Source organism: Cornus florida, unplaced genomic scaffold, assembly GCF_030987335.1.
Source record: "Cornus florida cultivar Cherokee Brave unplaced genomic scaffold, ASM3098733v1 CherokeeBrave_3.0.0_Hap2_Chr06, whole genome shotgun sequence".
NCBI classification, from domain to species: domain Eukaryota; kingdom Viridiplantae; phylum Streptophyta; class Magnoliopsida; order Cornales; family Cornaceae; genus Cornus; species Cornus florida.
The window spans coordinates 82,561,870-82,579,685 of record NW_026775576.1 but is presented as its reverse complement, the minus strand read 5'-3'; the positions used below and the strand labels follow the sequence as shown (position 1 = coordinate 82,579,685).

The 17,816-nt window shown below is 35.5% G+C and overlaps 1 protein-coding gene across 1 annotated transcript; it reads right to left on the bottom strand.

Annotated features, from left to right (window-relative positions):
• Positions 1-918: 918 nt before the first annotated feature.
• On the bottom strand, positions 919-17,079 carry LOC132312369 (uncharacterized). Its single transcript, XM_059810710.1, has 17 exons — positions 16,732-17,079; positions 16,077-16,263; positions 14,498-14,806; positions 14,268-14,357; positions 13,149-13,631; positions 12,905-13,012; positions 12,179-12,309; positions 11,941-12,073; positions 10,658-11,018; positions 10,050-10,559; positions 9,776-9,954; positions 9,538-9,696; positions 9,042-9,116; positions 7,464-7,638; positions 4,797-4,987; positions 1,976-2,191; positions 919-1,663 (listed from the first exon to the last, which is right to left on the bottom strand). The coding sequence occupies exons 1-17, from the start codon at positions 16,908-16,910 to the stop codon at positions 1,016-1,018; spliced, it is 4,134 nt and encodes a 1,377-aa protein (XP_059666693.1). The 5' UTR covers positions 16,911-17,079; the 3' UTR covers positions 919-1,015.
• Between the last annotated feature and the right edge of the window lie 737 nt (positions 17,080-17,816).

The window sequence follows — 17,816 nt, the reverse complement described above, 5'->3', positions numbered from 1 at the left end:
TAGTGGTATCTCCTCAGCCATTTAGAGTAAAAAGTCCTTGATAAAAAAAGTGTGCACACACACATACTACTATATGTGTAAGTTATATATGCACCATGGTCGAATTTAGCACCTAAGGTTATTTTGGCATAGGAATCTATATATATATATGTGTGTGTGTGTGTGTGCAGAGAGAGAAGTTTAAGACATGGATGAATTTTCATCTTCATCTCCTCCCTCAGGCAAAAATGAGGAGAAGCTACACCTTGGTGTTCCTAAGGCCAAATGAGTTTGAGAAAGCTCAAGATGGCAAGGAATCTCCACCCTTTGAACAAAAATGAAAAGGAGAAAAAGTTCTAGACACAACGAAGAGGGCTGCACCTCCGGTAGTGTCAACCGGAAAAGGCGCATATTATAATCCGAAGATTGAACCTCCGTGTGCAAACGTAGGCGTGGCCATCAAGCCCAAGAAATCAAAGTCGTTCAATTATGATTGCAGAAGCCATTCTCTCAATTTTTATGATCATGGTTATATGGATGATGAGACTGTTTTATCCTTCTTTCAGTCCCAACTCCAGTCAAGCCAATCCTTCATTAGCACTAGCAGAGATAGAGAGCAGGAAAGATGATCACACAGCATAAGAATGAATAACACAGAGAGAGAAAAGCTATCAGTGTTTTAATGAAAAGTTACACATATATATTGTTATGCTTATGTTTTCATAATATAAAGATGATAAAGCAATTCCATAAACTCCTGTGATTCTAGACACCGTTAACACTCGAACAATAAAAATCACAAAATTTTTAGACACCATTTGTTCATGACAATAGATTCACTATTTCAATTTTTGTCATTTTTATAAGTAATATCTCTAACCCCCCGTCTGATACATATAAAATTATGTATGCATATTGATTTTACTTGTGAATGGCATCTTTCATATAGAATCAGAAATCATACACTATGTAAAGCAAAAAAATAATGATGATAATAGCTATACATTCTTTCTTCTTATTCCTACAATAAAACTAGCTATACATTTTGTGAACTAAAAACCTGGGAATCCAATATCCTGAATACAGATTCGACTGAAGAAAAATCAATGTCAAAACCATAACCCTGCCCTCCATATTGCACATAAAGGTAACCCTTGGGCGTCAAGGGTGGGGGCAAAATTTGGGAGATTTCTGGGAAATCTGAGGCGGGTGGTGAAGGCATGTCTTTCTTCTTTAAAGAGTAGTAAACATCAGCTAAGAGAAGCCAAATAAGATCTGGGTCTAAGGATGCAAGTCCCGTCAGAGCATTGACGGATGCATCACGAAGCCCAGAAACACCACTACAAGCTATCCCTACAACAATACCACTGACCTTTTTAAGGACAGCTTCCAATGCGGATGCGCTCCTTTTGTTCCGGGATAAATCAGCAATCATGTTGAGCACTGCCACCTGGACTTTCAGATTGGAACGCTCAGCCATGGAATCCTCTGAAGAGAGAGAGGTACTTCTGTAAGGAAGTTGTAAGGGGGTTCTTTCTTCTTTTGAGATGGGTTTTTTCAGAAAAGGGGATGTGCTTAGAAGCTTCCAGAAGTGGTGGCCATCTGTATGGAAGCGGCGGGAAAAGAAATCTCCTCCACAGATCTGCACAACATTGCTTACTACACCTGCACATCTCCGGACAGCCTGTATGAACAGCAAAGTTAAATATGCAATTGTGTCAAGAAACAACTTTTATTTTCACCATAAAAGAGATGGCATGTAAAGAAACATGTATAAGAGAATTTCCATTTCAAAAGCCATAATGCAGAACTTGAACAATCATAAGATTATATGGTAAATGAAGCATACAATGAAAAAATAGCATATGAAACCACAACTGGAAGAGGGACAAACCCTCCAAACCGTCAAATGATGTATGACATAAAAACTCAAAACAAAATAAATTACAAATTGGAGTTAGAAGGAAATAAGCAATAGAAGTAAAAGATCACACACCACTGGGTTCATATTTCGAAAACAAGCAACCAAGAAAGGCCATATTTTATTCATTGCAGGCAGCAACCTATTCTCATCAGTTCCGGTCTCGGATGCTTCCAAAGCATCCTGAAGGTGATGATATGAACACAACTCAAATACTCGCTCAAGCACCTCTTTCGTCTCCTTCTCACGCTTATAGGCTTCTTCCAACTTTGCAAGAGCCAAAATGCCATCCTAAAAAAACCAATTCAATATCCACCACAAAATTGAAAAATGAGCTAGTATTTAAATATCAAGACTCAAAAATTGATGTGACAGCATGTAAACAACTTTGCACATTCCATGTAATTTTGAAAGGGTGAGTTGTGCCATTTGGCGGTTCAAAATCCATCAATTGAATCAAAAGCAATGAAAATAAAGTCATCCAACCACATTAGGTAGTATTTTTCTTCCATGAAATTACAATTTCTACCAACTTTAGATTTCAATAAAATAACATGTTACAGCTTTACCATCATTGCGAATTGGCTGTTGTTTTTCCTGATACAGCTGTGGCCCTTAAAATTTAGAGGCCACAGGGCTTAGACATGAACAAGATATAGTGGCTATAAGTATCATCCGAATTACACGGGCCTTTTTTGCAAGTCAATCACATAGAATATATGGTCCACGTGTATTCTAGTTTCGGCCAAAAAGTAGGCTGCCTCCACGTTCCCAAAGATTCAAGCTTTTCGTGTGAACTAGATTTCTGTTCCAAACATCACAATGGTTGCAGTCTCTCCATCCAATCAAAGATATGAATTCCATCTCAGGCCTTTATCTCTCTCATCTGTTGTACACCATTACTTTAAGAGATTTGAAATTTGTCTAGGATAAAAAAAAGCTTTCCATGGATTTTCCCTTTTTTTTTTTTTTTTTTTTTTTTTTTTTTTTCTAGTTGGGACTCACACACACCGCCTCCACTGAGGTTCGAACCCCTAATTTCCATTTGGGAAGTAGGAGCCTTGTACCGCTAGGCCACAGACCTGTTGGTTGATTTTGCTGCATTCACCCCAAAATTAATACAAATATACCAAGAATATCTTGTTTTACATAGTTGATTTACACTTCATAAAATATCAAATTACTGAGATTTATAGTGAGATTTTTGTTTTCAATTTTGAGCAGTCGAAATTCCAAAGAGGCCCTTGTATGGTCAAATGTTATCTAAATCACAGGGGTCTATTTATTTACAGCTAACATGCTACAATCAAAGCACCTCAGTCATAATTGCAGGCTTTGCAGCATAAGTAGCAAGGACACTTCTCCAAGGAACCATTTATATTGAACATTTTCACTGGCTGTTTCTGAAGTTTCACTCTATGGAGATGTTCAGAGTTTTAAAACAAAAGTTTCAATAAATATTGAAACATTTTCAAGTGAAACAAACAACAAATTTCAATTAACTCTGTATGTTGTTGAGCTTTTTTTTAATCATTTTATAATAAGTTAATCTGTCACTGCTATAATGAAGATAGATGATGGCAGTCAACTCGTTTAACAAAATAGATAAATGAGAAGAATTTGTTGACAGTTGAAGTGACTTTATGTTTATGTTTTTCCTCTTGAATGAACATTACGTGCCAAGACCAAGAACAATGAACATAAAAACACTGCATAAATCAAAATCTTACCATTCCCTTGCACAATAGATGTGTATATATAAAAAAATTACATTTGTACTTTCCATGCCATAATGCGTCTGTATCCCGCTTTTTCAAGATTTGCCTTGTCGGTGCATCTAAATTCCCGTTTATGCTATTTAAGTTCAATTGTTATTCAACTCATGGAATGTTTCGTTTCTGTTGGACCCTAACAGGCTATACAATAAATGGACCTCAATTAGAGTTGGAATAAAAGTAACTTCTAATAAGGATTTGTTTCTAACACGCCTTAGTGACAGTATTCTGACACTCCACTCTATGAAGGTGTCCATAATCTTAGCATAACTTTATTAGTTATTTAGATTGGGGCGCATGTTTATACAAAGTTACCATTTATGGGCACTGCTATAACAGTTCATAAACAACATTAAAAGATGTGTACACACATATATATCAAAGGCTAAGGTTGCCTTTCTTTTGAATACACACATGGACAATTTTATCAGGGAATTTTTGTTGCCATTGAGGAAGCAAATTATTAATTCAGAATTTTAAATAAACAAAACCCCATATCATTGATTCTTTTACTTTTCTGTTTTTCGTTAAAAAAACAAAAAAAGTCATAGGGTCATTATCTAGTGGGATCGTTGTTTATCAATTTGTGCAAAGTGACTGCTCTCAAGATCCAAACCCGCGTTCTCATGCTTGACAACACAAGGAATTTACCACTGCACCAGGCAACGGCCCCTATTTCTTCTCTACTTTTTGTCCAGGTGTAATATAAGTTGCATTTTTTAAAATACATAAACAGATGCAGTATTTTCATTGCCAATGAGGAAACAAATCAGTAATTACAATTTTAAATCAAACATATCATTGATTCTATTTCTTCTCTGGTTTTTGTCTAGGTGACACATTAGATCGTGAAGGATCTACTAGATAATGTTAAAAAAAGTACTAATCGCTATGATATTTCTGCAAGTTAAGATATGTTCAACGATAAAATCCAAAGAGACCACCTAAAAAAGACAATGAACTTTCCTAAAATGCGTATTGATATATTTAAGGCAAAATGATCATTAGAGCATTTATAGAGGCAAGGAACTTAAACACATATTGATATTACCAAGGATCAATGATTAGAGTTTTATGTAGGAACAAGTAAATTTGAACACTGTTCACCCTGATAAAAATACCTCGACTATGTCCAGGGTCACCAAGCATATTCCGTGCATCATTGAAGCAAGTAGTGGGGTTGCAGCTGTTAAACATGAACCAACAATAGATCCAACAGTTTGCCTATATCTCTTGGAATCATTCAACTTGAACAAAATACTCTCCCATTGCTCTATAGGCATATCAACACCATTGGAGTTGGCACCATCTTCTGCTCTCAACATGATATTGAGGTAGACTTATAGTCAGTCATTTTGACATTGAAATCAGTTGAAACTCAAACAGTTACCAGTGGACAGCATAAAATGTTTATGAGAAGAAGCACATACATATACATATCTATATATTCGATGCACATATTTTTGTATACACAGACATCCTTAAGGTTGTCGTTAATCAAATAAACACAGGCAAACAAAAATTGTTCGATAACCGACATGTATCTTCCTGAGGTAAGCAAACAAAAGGTAATCTGGCTCATAAAATTGTAAATTTTGAGTAGTCCCCCAATTTTAGCACGATATGCAACATACTACAAACCCAAAATGCAAATATCATGAACCAATATTCTTAATAAAAATATAAGGGACAAAACAATTACTACTAACAAATTTGCAATCCCTATAGATTCTAGGTTGTCCACTACATGTGAATGGAAAATAAAGGACAGAAGGTTCAATGATCATTTTAGCAGGTAAAGAATGTTGGGATGGTTGAAATGAAACGGAATGTATCGATTGCCATGTACAACCATCAAACCAGAGACCAAAGCGGGGCTCCACAAAACAAAAGTAGCATGGTACGTCGTCCTTGCCTGAAATGGAACTTTCATGCTGGAGAAAGAACTAGCACGAAAGTCGATCAATTATCACCACCACTTACTACAGTCAACCACAAGAGCTTTCAGTCATCACTTGAGCAATTCCAAGTTTGAGTTGTTATTGAGTCAGCAGGTGGTGTGACTAGCCCCGCAGGGTGCAACTATCTTCCTAGTTTCCTTTCCTCCTGTCTTATTGTTCGGACTGATAAGGCCTAAAGCCTCTTCGACCTTGGTTTAGTCTGATTTCAATTTCATGCGAACTGCTAATGCAGTTGTGGCTGGTTGAAGTGCCGTTCTTCTTTCTGATTTAGGAGCCTCTGTTTCTGTAAGTGAGAGCACTAGCACTTTACAACTCAACTGTACTATTGAGTACTTTTAAAAGATCTTTCCCTTCAATCGTTCTAGCTGGTGTCGCCTTTCAGCTAGCTTACTTGCTCTCGCTTGAGAGAAAAAGGGCAGACTCATGCATGCTTGTCTACCGAGAAATCATTAAAAGACTGTTTAGCCAACTTCCATCTCATATACCAAGAAAACAAAGCCAATGTCCTATTTCGAAGAGGGTATCCCACCAAAACCATAATAATAGAGGAATCCACTATTACGATCTTAAATCACTGTTTCGTGCATAAAAAGGAGTTCTTACAGTCACTATCAGTCCTAAACATAAGAGGGCAAGAAAGTAAATAGATAGTGCACCCTGTGGGGCATGGCCTGCTGCGCTATTTACATCACCAGCTCACTAACAAATCCCCCTTGAGGGGGGAAGGCAAAGGCAGGTTCCAATTTAGAGAAAAAGTATAGCTTTAAACAAGCCAGGAAGAAATCCAAATTTGCCATCAAACCACACAAGGTACTGACAACCCATTCAAATTTGACTTTTGCATCGCTTAATAACAAAATAACTATCGAAAAAAAAAATTTGATATTCCGTTGTATCTATTTCTAAGATAAGAAGGTAATAAGCCTCCAGGAGGTATGGGATTAAACTTTTTCTAAAGCTTTTGGTGAAAACCATGAACTCAATGCAAGCCTTTGAACACAAGACTGGCTTCAGAGCAATTTCCCTTGCCAAGAATTCCCTATCCGGTATAAGATAAAAGAAGAGAAAGAAGAGAATTTTTTATTTCCTCCAATTTAAAGGGGAAATCAACTTGTTTGCAACAATTTTTTCTGCTACATCCAATTGGTATAGATGTATAGCAATTCCATTATAACAAGAAGAAAAAAACAGAAGTTAGAAGGATCGGATTATATAGATATCCCTTCAATACAACATAGGTCATCGAAAGGATCTCAGAGACCCACCAAAGCACGAAAGCTAGGATCTTTCAGAAAATGGATTCCTATTCGAAGAGTGCATAACTGCATGGATAAGCTCACACTAACTCGTCAAATCTGTTCCTATCTAATGGAACGGTATTGGATCAAATGACAAAGACATTGTTGAGAAAAAGATGGCTTTTCCTCGATGAAATGAAAATTGGATTCATGTAATAGGAGAAAGATTTCTCATTCCTTAGCTGGAAAGATATGTGGCCATGAAAGAGGGATTAAGAGGAACAGAATTGACTGGGTGGTAGAGTCGCACAGAAGTTTTAGACTCATGAATAATTTTTTGAGTCAAGGGAATACAAAAGTAGCTCATTTTTTAATATTTTAAATTTTGATATAAACAGGAAAAGTGGTAAGCTAACTTCAAGGAGACCCGTAAATTTTTTGACAAATGAAATTTAAATCACTGGTGGTTTAATAATAAAAATACACCAAACTTACAATTCCATGGTTTTGGTAAGGATTAAATTTCTGCACACCGCAAAAACAATACAATAATAAATTTAACATCAGTCAAAAACCCAGATATACTAACCTGATTCCATGGGAGACACATCAATATCATTATTGTAATGTGATCTTGAAGAAGCCCTTATTGCTTGCTTTTCCATATCAGACATCTTAGACTTTAAATGTTCAGAATATGACACTGCTTGAGCAGGCAAGGAACAAGCTTCAAACTTCGACGCCTTAGCAATTTCTGCTACAGCCTAAAGAAGAAAAGAACACAATTTATAATGACATAGATATCTCCACAAAAGTGAATATAGACACTGTGTATCACCTTGGAACAATACTGTGCTTGAGAAACAACTGCACTAGGAAGACATAGCTCTCAAAAGTTGGTGACGAAGAAGTGCATTAAACAAGTATATTTTAGCATTGACTTGAATTAGTAGGCTTTCTTCGAAGACACCAATATAGCAATTAGTATGCCCATAAGGGAGCAGCATTCATATCATTATGCAAAACATACTTAACTGACCTTATGAGGAGCTGAAAACTCAACCCACAAAGCACAAATCCCTACTTCTAGAGGCAACATAGCTTATCCATAGAGAGAGAGAGAATAGTATATGCATAATGCTACAGCCTAATCATTCAGAAGCTTCACATAAAGTTGTATGCAATCTAAAAATTTCTCCTGAAGAGAGATTTATTTGTGTAAAATTGTTAGGATATTGAGTCACTTGTTGGCAAATTCCTTTAGAAAAGTATATTTATCACAAAAAAAAAAATCCTACACAAAAGTATGTTGTAGTTGAACAAAAATATGGTCTGTGTTTACAACTGACGATGAAGCAGCAACAATGATCATATAAGTGCAGAGACCATGAAATTTTGAGAGGTAACATAATTGACAATTTTCCCTCAAAAGTCCCAAATTATTTCTTTCTTTTTATCTCTTTTTTTATTTTATATTTTTAATGACTAGAGGGGTTTTTCCAAACATTGACAGGTAGTGGAACTAAATCTCTCCCAGCATGTGTCAAGCCCCAACGTGACACACCAATTATAGTCCACATATGCCTTCTCAAGCAAGGTCCTTAGCCAACTATTCTAATAGTCTGCCGATGCCTTCTCAAGCAAGGTCCTTAACCATCTATTCTACCCCCTAGGCATTAAAGTTCCAACTTCAATTAGCCGCGAATTTATTTGTATGTTTATAATGAAGCATCCAACAGTATAGCAAACAACCCAGTTTAATGTGATAGGAATGAACATATGGAGATTGACCCTCACCTAAACAGAGAGAAACTAAAGCCGGTGCAAGTTTGTCTTCTTTGGTAAATGCTAAAAGCAACCAAAAGTTATTTTCAGCAAAGAATTTCTTTCTTAAGCAATGTATGAGGAAAGCATGTGTGATACATAATTACCCAACTCAAGGGGACTTGTAGAGAAGGAAATTAGAGATTTCACGTTCTACATATATTAATCATTTAAACAGTAAATGAAAACTTCACTTTCCCTTCATCCCGCTTTCTGTTATTCTGTTCTTACTAATATCAGATTAAAACTCAAAATAGCAAAGAAAGCAGAGCAGAGAAAAATAGTCACAAAAAAAAAAACAAAGATGCTGCAAAAGGGAGTAAATGTACAACTCAAGTATGACCTTCAAAAAGGGAATGGTTAAATCTGGGTGCTGATGCCTGCCAAGAATCTCAAGTTCCTGAGAAACAGAGTGCATCTGTACAATATCACAGTATCAGGCCATGTGTATTAAAATCTGAAAGCACGTGAAGAATTCAAAACATATTCTTATTCCGAAAAAAAAAAAAAACACAAATGCACACACAAATAGACACATCGGAAGTGTCTGAGGAGAAGAACTCCCCGTATACTCATAAGAATTACTGATTGTGTATAAGTTAAATTCTTGGGAACTAAAATTTCTTGAAAAGAAATGTTATTATTTGAACAAGTAGAGAATAACCTAGGAGGTTTAACAGGGGGAGTGTGGGGGTGGGGGAGAGAACCAAGGCAACAATATGAATTAAAGGAAAATTTCCATATTTCCACAATTTGTAAAAACAACTCCGTGAGACCTTGTAAAGAAGAGCAACTAAATTAACCAAAACCAGTAATAGAATATAGTGTGATAATCATACTGGCTCCTCCAATAGTGGCAATATTTTGTGAGCTACTCCAATATAGGAAAGCATGGCAGCCAGCACATTTGGGACATGAGGATTAAGATCCAAATGACGTAATTGCCGACATATAGAATCAATTACATAGTCTGAATTTGCTAAAACCAAGTGCCCTACCTGCAAAAAGTCAATATACCATCAACCATTGACCACAAATTCTATAAAAAATTGGGAAATTTATAGCATGTATGCTCACTGTTGGATGCCCACACATTGCTGAAATAATACGTAAGACACCATCGGCTGCACTTCTTATTTGGAAGTCTGAACAAGTAAGATTCTCAAGCAATGCATAAAGTGATGAATGAAGAAATCCAGATGAAGAGAAATCTTTCCCGAGACACATATTAAAGATGCCTATCCCATCAATAATCATCTGTTTCAGAAAAAGAACACTGCATTTAGTACTATATATTCCAAATATTTTCTGTTAAATCATACTTTCTATTGAAGAAGGAAAATGTATATTTCCTGGTGCAGCATAACATTGTCATGAAAAAAATGTGAAGTAATATCTTCAGCTTCACTGTCAGGTTGTTGAAGAGAAGATTTATGCTCTATTGGAAGATTCCAAACTTCAGGGGATAGATATTCATGTAATATACTGCCAACACAATTGATCAAGCGAGTCCTTGCTCCTCTCTCCAAACAATCTTTCCAATCCAATTTGTTAGGAAATGAATGTTTATCCTCACAATATCCTGCATCATATCCCTCCATCTCTTCACATCTTATTGTGGACTCTCGAAACATCATTGTGAAAGCATTAATTGCTTGATCTGATATACCAAATATCATCTCATTCAGAATACAGGCCGCTGTGCTAGCTTGGCGCACTAATTGACCCGAACCAATTCTATGATACCAAGACTGCCAGCTTTCCTTATTGTATTCCTTCATCCGGACCTCAGAAATCAATTTACGGAAGTAACCCAGCGGAATATCAGTGATAACAGAAAAGGATCCTTCAGTTCTTGAGTCTGGTTACAAGCAAAAACATGAGGCTTGGCATAAGTTCAGCGCACTACAAAAGAACTATATTTAAACAAAGATGTTGGATTCCAAGAGCAGAAACAACCTGACATTAAAGATAAACCAACAAGTCTAAGAATTCCAGCAAGAGTCTGGTATAGTTTCTGACTGCCAACATAAACAAACCAAGGTGGCATGCGTGGGATGTCATACTCCTTTTGCACATTTTCCACTGCATATAGTATTTGTTTGTTTTGACTACTGGGGAGATGTGATTCTTCAGATGAAGCAGCATCCATGATAGCATGATCGTTGGTAAAGTAAATGCCACCTCTCATCTCGGCTAGAGAGTGTAGGTATCCTGTTGAGGATGGCCTTGCTAAAATAAGCTTGTCGAGAGAGCCAGCAAATACTGAATTCTGACTCAAACACACAGCAAAAACATCCAAGAACCGAGCAGTTGTGACCTACGTATTCCATACAGGATATCAATACTCATGTTCCATGGTGAAGTTGAAGAACTGGAAATAAACCTTCTTCCATCTAGCCATTTATGAACAATTACACACTAAGAAAAATAACAAGAGCATGAAAAGAATATTATAAATAAAAAATAAAAAGAGAAAGAAAACTAGTGACATGGCCGCAACTTTTTAATGAACTCATTTTTCTTTTCTAGTAAATGTCATCTCATTTACCAAAAGAAGAAAAGAAGGTTTCAGTTATAAATTAATGTCTGATTTGTGATGAATCGTCCAAATATTAGGTATGAAGAGATGCATTGACAAGAGAGACAAGAAATGTTTATGATTACAGTTTCTGTACTTTAAATTTCAAGGCTGTGACCAAAGAAAATGGAGATTTTATTTGTTGCAATCAAAGGTGTTCATGTCGGCTGACCCAGGAACTGTGAAGGATGCCAGTGAACTTCCAAGAGAATTCTCAGACATGTCAAACATTTTTGAAAGGTCAGCCAAGTAGGAGTGGGAGGAGCTGAAATTTGGAAGTATCATCACTAAACAAAGATCAAGATATGTTCACAGAATGTGCGTGGCCTTTAAGCACGTGATATAAAACCTTAAATTATATTCAAAAGGTAAATCTTAAGAAATTGCAATTGAGATTCATACATTCTTCTACATTTTTTTCAACTCTTCTTCACCTCAAACCTCCGTGACCAAGTCAAGGTTGTATTGAATTATATTAGCTAGACAGTTCAAGTGTTCAACTCAAGGTTACCCTAATTTCAGGGGTCATTACCATCCCTAGTAATGATAAGTGGTGGTGTTTCTTTTAATTCAATGAATTTAAATAAGAGAAAAACATTGGAATATAAATAAGACCATTCTTTACTGGAAATTACTAAAGAAGTGGAAGAGTGCAACATACAGGGGACTGACAAAAGTGATCAGCCACGAGTTGAGGACCTGAAAAATAAATTATTGCAAGTAGTTTCTTTGCATGTGACAGCGCAAGTGATTCGTCGCTTCCAAGCACTGATTTTGGAAGTTCCTCAATGAGCCTGTCTCAGAAACGAAGTTTTACACAAATAAGGTCAGTCTTTTTAAGATAAGTTGAGATATTTCAATAAAAGGTTTGTCCCATTTCAGAAAATGAAAATGCAAACCTGTTATAGATTTTAGCAACATCATTTTCTACAAGATATTTCCCACTTGATGAGAGTATATATCCAAGGAAAACCTGTGCAGCTTTAGACACCTCTTCAGAGTCATCACAAACCAAAACACATAAGCACTCCTGCATTAATAACAGTTAAAACAAATATAAAGCCCAAGTATAATGACAAATGAATAATTAAATCTTCGGTGAGTAACACAATAACAAAGGGAAGAATTGAACTTAATCACTAAATCATTTTCATAAATGATCTAACTTATTTAGGCCAATTAGAACAGTTAATAAACCTTTTAATATTGACCAAATACAACACATAAATAGGCTTCTGAAAAAATTGCTATATATTTAGAGGTATATTAAGGACCATAGTCCTGAAGTGATCTTTTCAGCAACTCAAACCTAACCAACAAACTTTTAAGGAAATTACAAAACTAAAAATTCAACATTTCCCATATCTCTATTAAATATTGATCTTACAAGCAAGTAATCACACAATATAAATAAACGCGTTAAAGGTTCTGGCTCTCCTTATTGCTAGCTCTTTTTCTTGGTAAATATAATCGCACTCATATTAGAAGAATAACAAAATTCAACACATTTTCCAATCAAGGATATTCAATATTCATGTTGTTCAGGATTGAAAGCATCCAATAACTATTGACAGCTCATATTGACAACTCAAATGTGTTAAGAGCATCAATTCTACCCAGCTCACCAGAAGCATAATTCTGCTCTCCTTCAAAGTGTGGCTGCATTTTGATAATAGTCCTTGTATGGCAGCCAAAAGTCCTCGTCTCACCTTCTTCGCTGGATGAACACAAAGCTAGAAAATAATTTAAAGGATTTATCAGCTGAAGAATTAAAATGACAGATACAGTGAGAAAAATATTAAATGACATGCGACAGCCTTAAGATATGCTTCAATGACTACTACCACCAAGTCAGCTATAAAAACTTACGTGTGGAAAAGTTGCGGACAATAGCTTATTCACATGAGCTGAAGTTCTCACAATCCAATCTTTTGTACGATCCACAGAAAAAGATCCTACCACATTGCCAGAATCAATACTCCCCTTCTCTTTGACACTAACTTTGGAAGAAATCCTGTTTACCGCATCATCACTTGAATCTTCTATTAAGATTTCACTCTGACTTTGAGATTTAACAGGCAAGTGACGGAGTTCCTCCAAAAACGATTGCATAGATTTATCCTTACTTGAATGAAAGCCAGTAACAAGATTTATGGACATACCAAGACCAGATAAATTAGCTTCATCCTGGAGAACTATCATGAGAAACTCGGCCAAACCTCTAATAGCATGGTCAACGGCTTCCACACTTCCAGCAGCCCCGCTAATCATTGATTTTGATATATGCAAAACTTTGGCAAATTGACTAACAACACCAGGTAAAAAGAAAGCTAATGCATCTGCTGTGGCGACCTACAAAAGGAAATTCAAAAAGACACATTACCATTGATTAAATTCATGTGATTTTTCACATATGAAGTTACGAACAAACACTTGCACATCCATGCTAGTACTCCTGAATTGAAATTACACAAGCTGACTTACATATGAGACACGAATCTTTCATGTCAAAAAGAATTGATATGAATCCAGAGAGTAGTATCATGGAGAGACACAGATCCATTAAAATCAAGATTTATCCAATGATGTGTCTTTCAAGAAGGAACGAGAACCCAAAAAAAAAAAAAAAAGCAAGAAGAAGAAGAGGACAGGAACATAAAGCATGCTTTTATTATCAGAAGTTCAAAGGTAACTCCAAGCAAAGAACTACAGTTCTCATTCTCATGTTTTTCTGTCACTAAATACGACTAGAGGCTCAGGCATTGTGCAATCTAATTCTTATAAATCATGTCAATTCCCTTCCTAAAATTTTATGTAGATATAGGCAAGGATGATGATGATGACGAGGATATTCGGGGCCTTTCACAGTGGGCACCTCATTCTGAAGGAATGAATCAGAGAAACACCTCTGGAAAAATAAGCAAAACACAACAAGGAGTAATATATACTTTTATTTAGCATTAGGCTCACCAAAGGTCACAAAATTACCTTAGCCACAAGCTGGCGAAGGGTCATGAAGGCTTCTATACGGAGCTTTGCACTGCCTCGATGCCCTCGGGCTGCCTCAATATCCGCAGCCTTCACATAAAACACAAGATTGATTCCTTAGAAGAATTGTGTGAATGAGGACAAGGGGAAGAATGAAAAAGCATAAAATAATACAAAGTGCTCGCTAATTAACCAAATGTTATGAGGATAAAATGTAAAAATCAATATACTTTTAGAAGAAGTGATAGCCAGTGCCCAACAGCAGCCGAAGCAGATTGAGATTGGAGAAAAGCAAGCAAGCATCCTTCTGATTCTGAATCATATTTTGGAAGTCTAGTACGTGGACATAGCAATTCTCTGCTTGCTGCAAGAGTTGGCAGACCATTGCTTTGTTTACAAGAGCAAGATTTGTCAGAGCACAATTGTAAACCGAGAAGCAGTGCCCTGAAACATCTTATTACTCCTTCACGAAACTCTTCTGCAGCCTCAGATGGGGAAAGTAGTGCTCCATAAGTCAATTTCTTTAGCACTACAATCATCTGTAGAAATTTACCATGATACTTCAGGTTGAAAAGCAATTTATAGTATTATAACTTAAATAGACCAATTGAAAGATTCAAGGAATGTGAACTATAAGAGTAATTTGAATTGCAATATCAAGACTCAAATGTCAAAGTACAAAATAGTGACGGTATTCAACTGATGAAACTGCATGCACACCATTGCTGAAAGGCTTCCCGAAAGCTGAAGTCCTAAAAAGTAACTAGATATCATAGCAAGAGCTTTTCTTGGTCTTTGGAGCTTTGTTAAAATAAAAAATAAAAACATAGCATCTCAGTGATCAGTTTCATATCTTAACATTGGCTGTTCTACAATATATATATTATAAAATATTGCCTCTTCAATAACCAAGTGGCTCATGATCATCACGCACATATAATATGCATAGGCTGCAACTACTGATCAAAAATATATATTTATATGCTGCAACTCTCATTTGATGAAATTGTGAATTGGCTAAATCCCCACCCAGTTTTTTTTTTTTTTAAATAGGTATGATTGTCACAACACAGTTAAAAAGAGAAGCATACATGTCAATCACGCTATTGACATGATTCAATGAAGAAGAACACCAAACTAAGAGTGTATAGGAGAAAAAGTGCAAATTGTAAGCAAGCAAGAAGCATAAAGCGCACAAAGCATAAGAATATGAAGCAATTCTAAAAACCAATTAAAATAATAACCAAAGAGATGAAAGAAGATAAAAAATAGTAAAGCATATAAGCCACACTGTTAGAATCAAACATCCAGAGAATAACTAATGTACGTCCAAGGAACTGAAAAATGGGAAAAACAGAATCAAGGTAGTAAAGCCCACACAATATAATTGGAAGCTAGCTCTTGCACTTGACTTCTAAGCTATTTAAATCTCAGAGCCCCTACTTTCTTCCTTTAAAATGACCATAGATGTTAAGCGTACGTCTAGGCCCCATAAAAGCCTAGGTTCATCGAATTTATGTTAATATACATGTTTAAAATCTATATGATTATAAAATTTTATTATTGCACATCCAAGTGGAATTTGATTTAGTTGCATGAATATGCAAACTGAAGGATATCTATACATTGATTAAAATAGACCTAATAAAATATTATGCTGATTTTTCTTTTTCTAGATTTTTGACTGATTTGTGTTGAATAATTTGAATTATTTCAGTTGTAAGAATATTTGGCATGCATTTTTATCACACATTGTCTTGCTTCGCTCAGGCTCATGCCAAACATAAATAGCATTCTAAATTGGCATACCTGATCCACGGATCCTAAATGGCACTTCTTCAGGAGTCCCTCCAAACATTGAAGCACACCTTCTGCCACAGCATCACTAACCTTATGTGGTATTTTCAGGACAGAGTTCTCTTCAGAATCAACCTTTCTCGATGATCTGCATTCAACTGCTGCATCTAATAGAAGCAACAACGGGAACAGCGTATAGCTGCAAAAGAGAATAAATCAAAGAACCTAAATGTCAATTGAAGTAAAGGTAAGGTATGATCCAAGACTAAATCAAACTCCTCTCAGATCCACATGCCCATTTTTCTTCACTAAATGTGCTAAAACTACAATCTTGACTCCATTAGGTAGTTAGCTACATTTTACTGACTAAAGGGTTCAGTGATGCATTCTTTGTTATTTCCTTCTATCTGCCCTTTGTTTCCTCTTTTTTGTCAATCCTCTGTTCTCTATGCTGTTAGCATGGCCAAGGCCATTGTAACAAAATTCAAGGGATTCATATAAAACCCAAATCTCAAACGTTGTAAAACCCCCAAAAAAGAACCAAAGCTATGCCTATACATGAACACATAATTCAGGCTAAAGAACCACAAAATGATGACAAATTACACTAGTTGGGCCATATGCAAATAACATACATATATAGAGAGAGAAGATAGGATGAACGTACTCGAAGAATGGTTGGAGAAGATCGGGTGGGGATCGGCAAAGAAGGTGATGCAGTTGAGGGAGGGTAGAGGGGTTTTTCTTAGGGTTTTGGAGGATTTCCAGAAGTTCTAAACAGTACGCTTTTAGTTCAGAAAAAACGCTGCTTCGAGCTCCGTCGTCGTCGTCTATGGAGTTTTCCATTTCAAAGCGTCAGATTGTAGAGAGAGAATACATACTTTTAGTGAGGGGGAGAGTAATTTTAAAAGGTAGAATTGCGAAGAACCGCGAAATTGAAGACCCTGGAAGTGTCGAGCATTGCAGAAACTATTCTATTCTCTCAATAGGTGGAAAAAGGCCATTTTGAGGAATGGCAGCGGGGTACAAAGAATTATAGTAGTTCAGTGTTTCAGTATTTATATAAAAAATGTTTATTAATTAATATAAAAATAATTTTTATAAATTAGATTCTATAAAATTTTAAAATTATATAATAAAATCAATCACAATAGAAAATATTTATTAATGGATATAAAACTAATTGTTAATTTTTATAGATAATTATCATAATATAACCAGACCGACCTATTTATGATTATATCATTATCAGAAGAAGAGGACACATATAATCGTCCTATTAATCTAAGAATCTTATAAATAAAGGCACGGAGGAAGGGATACATAAATTGAGAATGCTAGAATTTCAGAGTAAAATACAAGAGCTCTGCAAAGAGTTTTAATATTTTATTAATTGATATAAAAAGAGTTTTTATCTATATCTATATTATTCGTTTCAGTATTTATTTATTTATATAAAAAAATATTTATTAATTGATATGAAAATAATTTATATATATATATATATAAATTCAATAAAACTCTAAAATTTACCTAATAAAATGCAAGCGGCCGAAACAGAGACAAACAAGAAAGATAAGAAGTGATGAGGTGCGGGGTCCACTTGTAAAAGTTGTCTTAGAATTTGCAGGTCGTTATAGCTTTTATTATGAATTTCTTAATAAAATGAAATCTAATTAGGCAAGGACATATTTAAAAAATAATAATAATAATTTTTATAACTCTATCACAAATTATCTATTTTATTTTAAA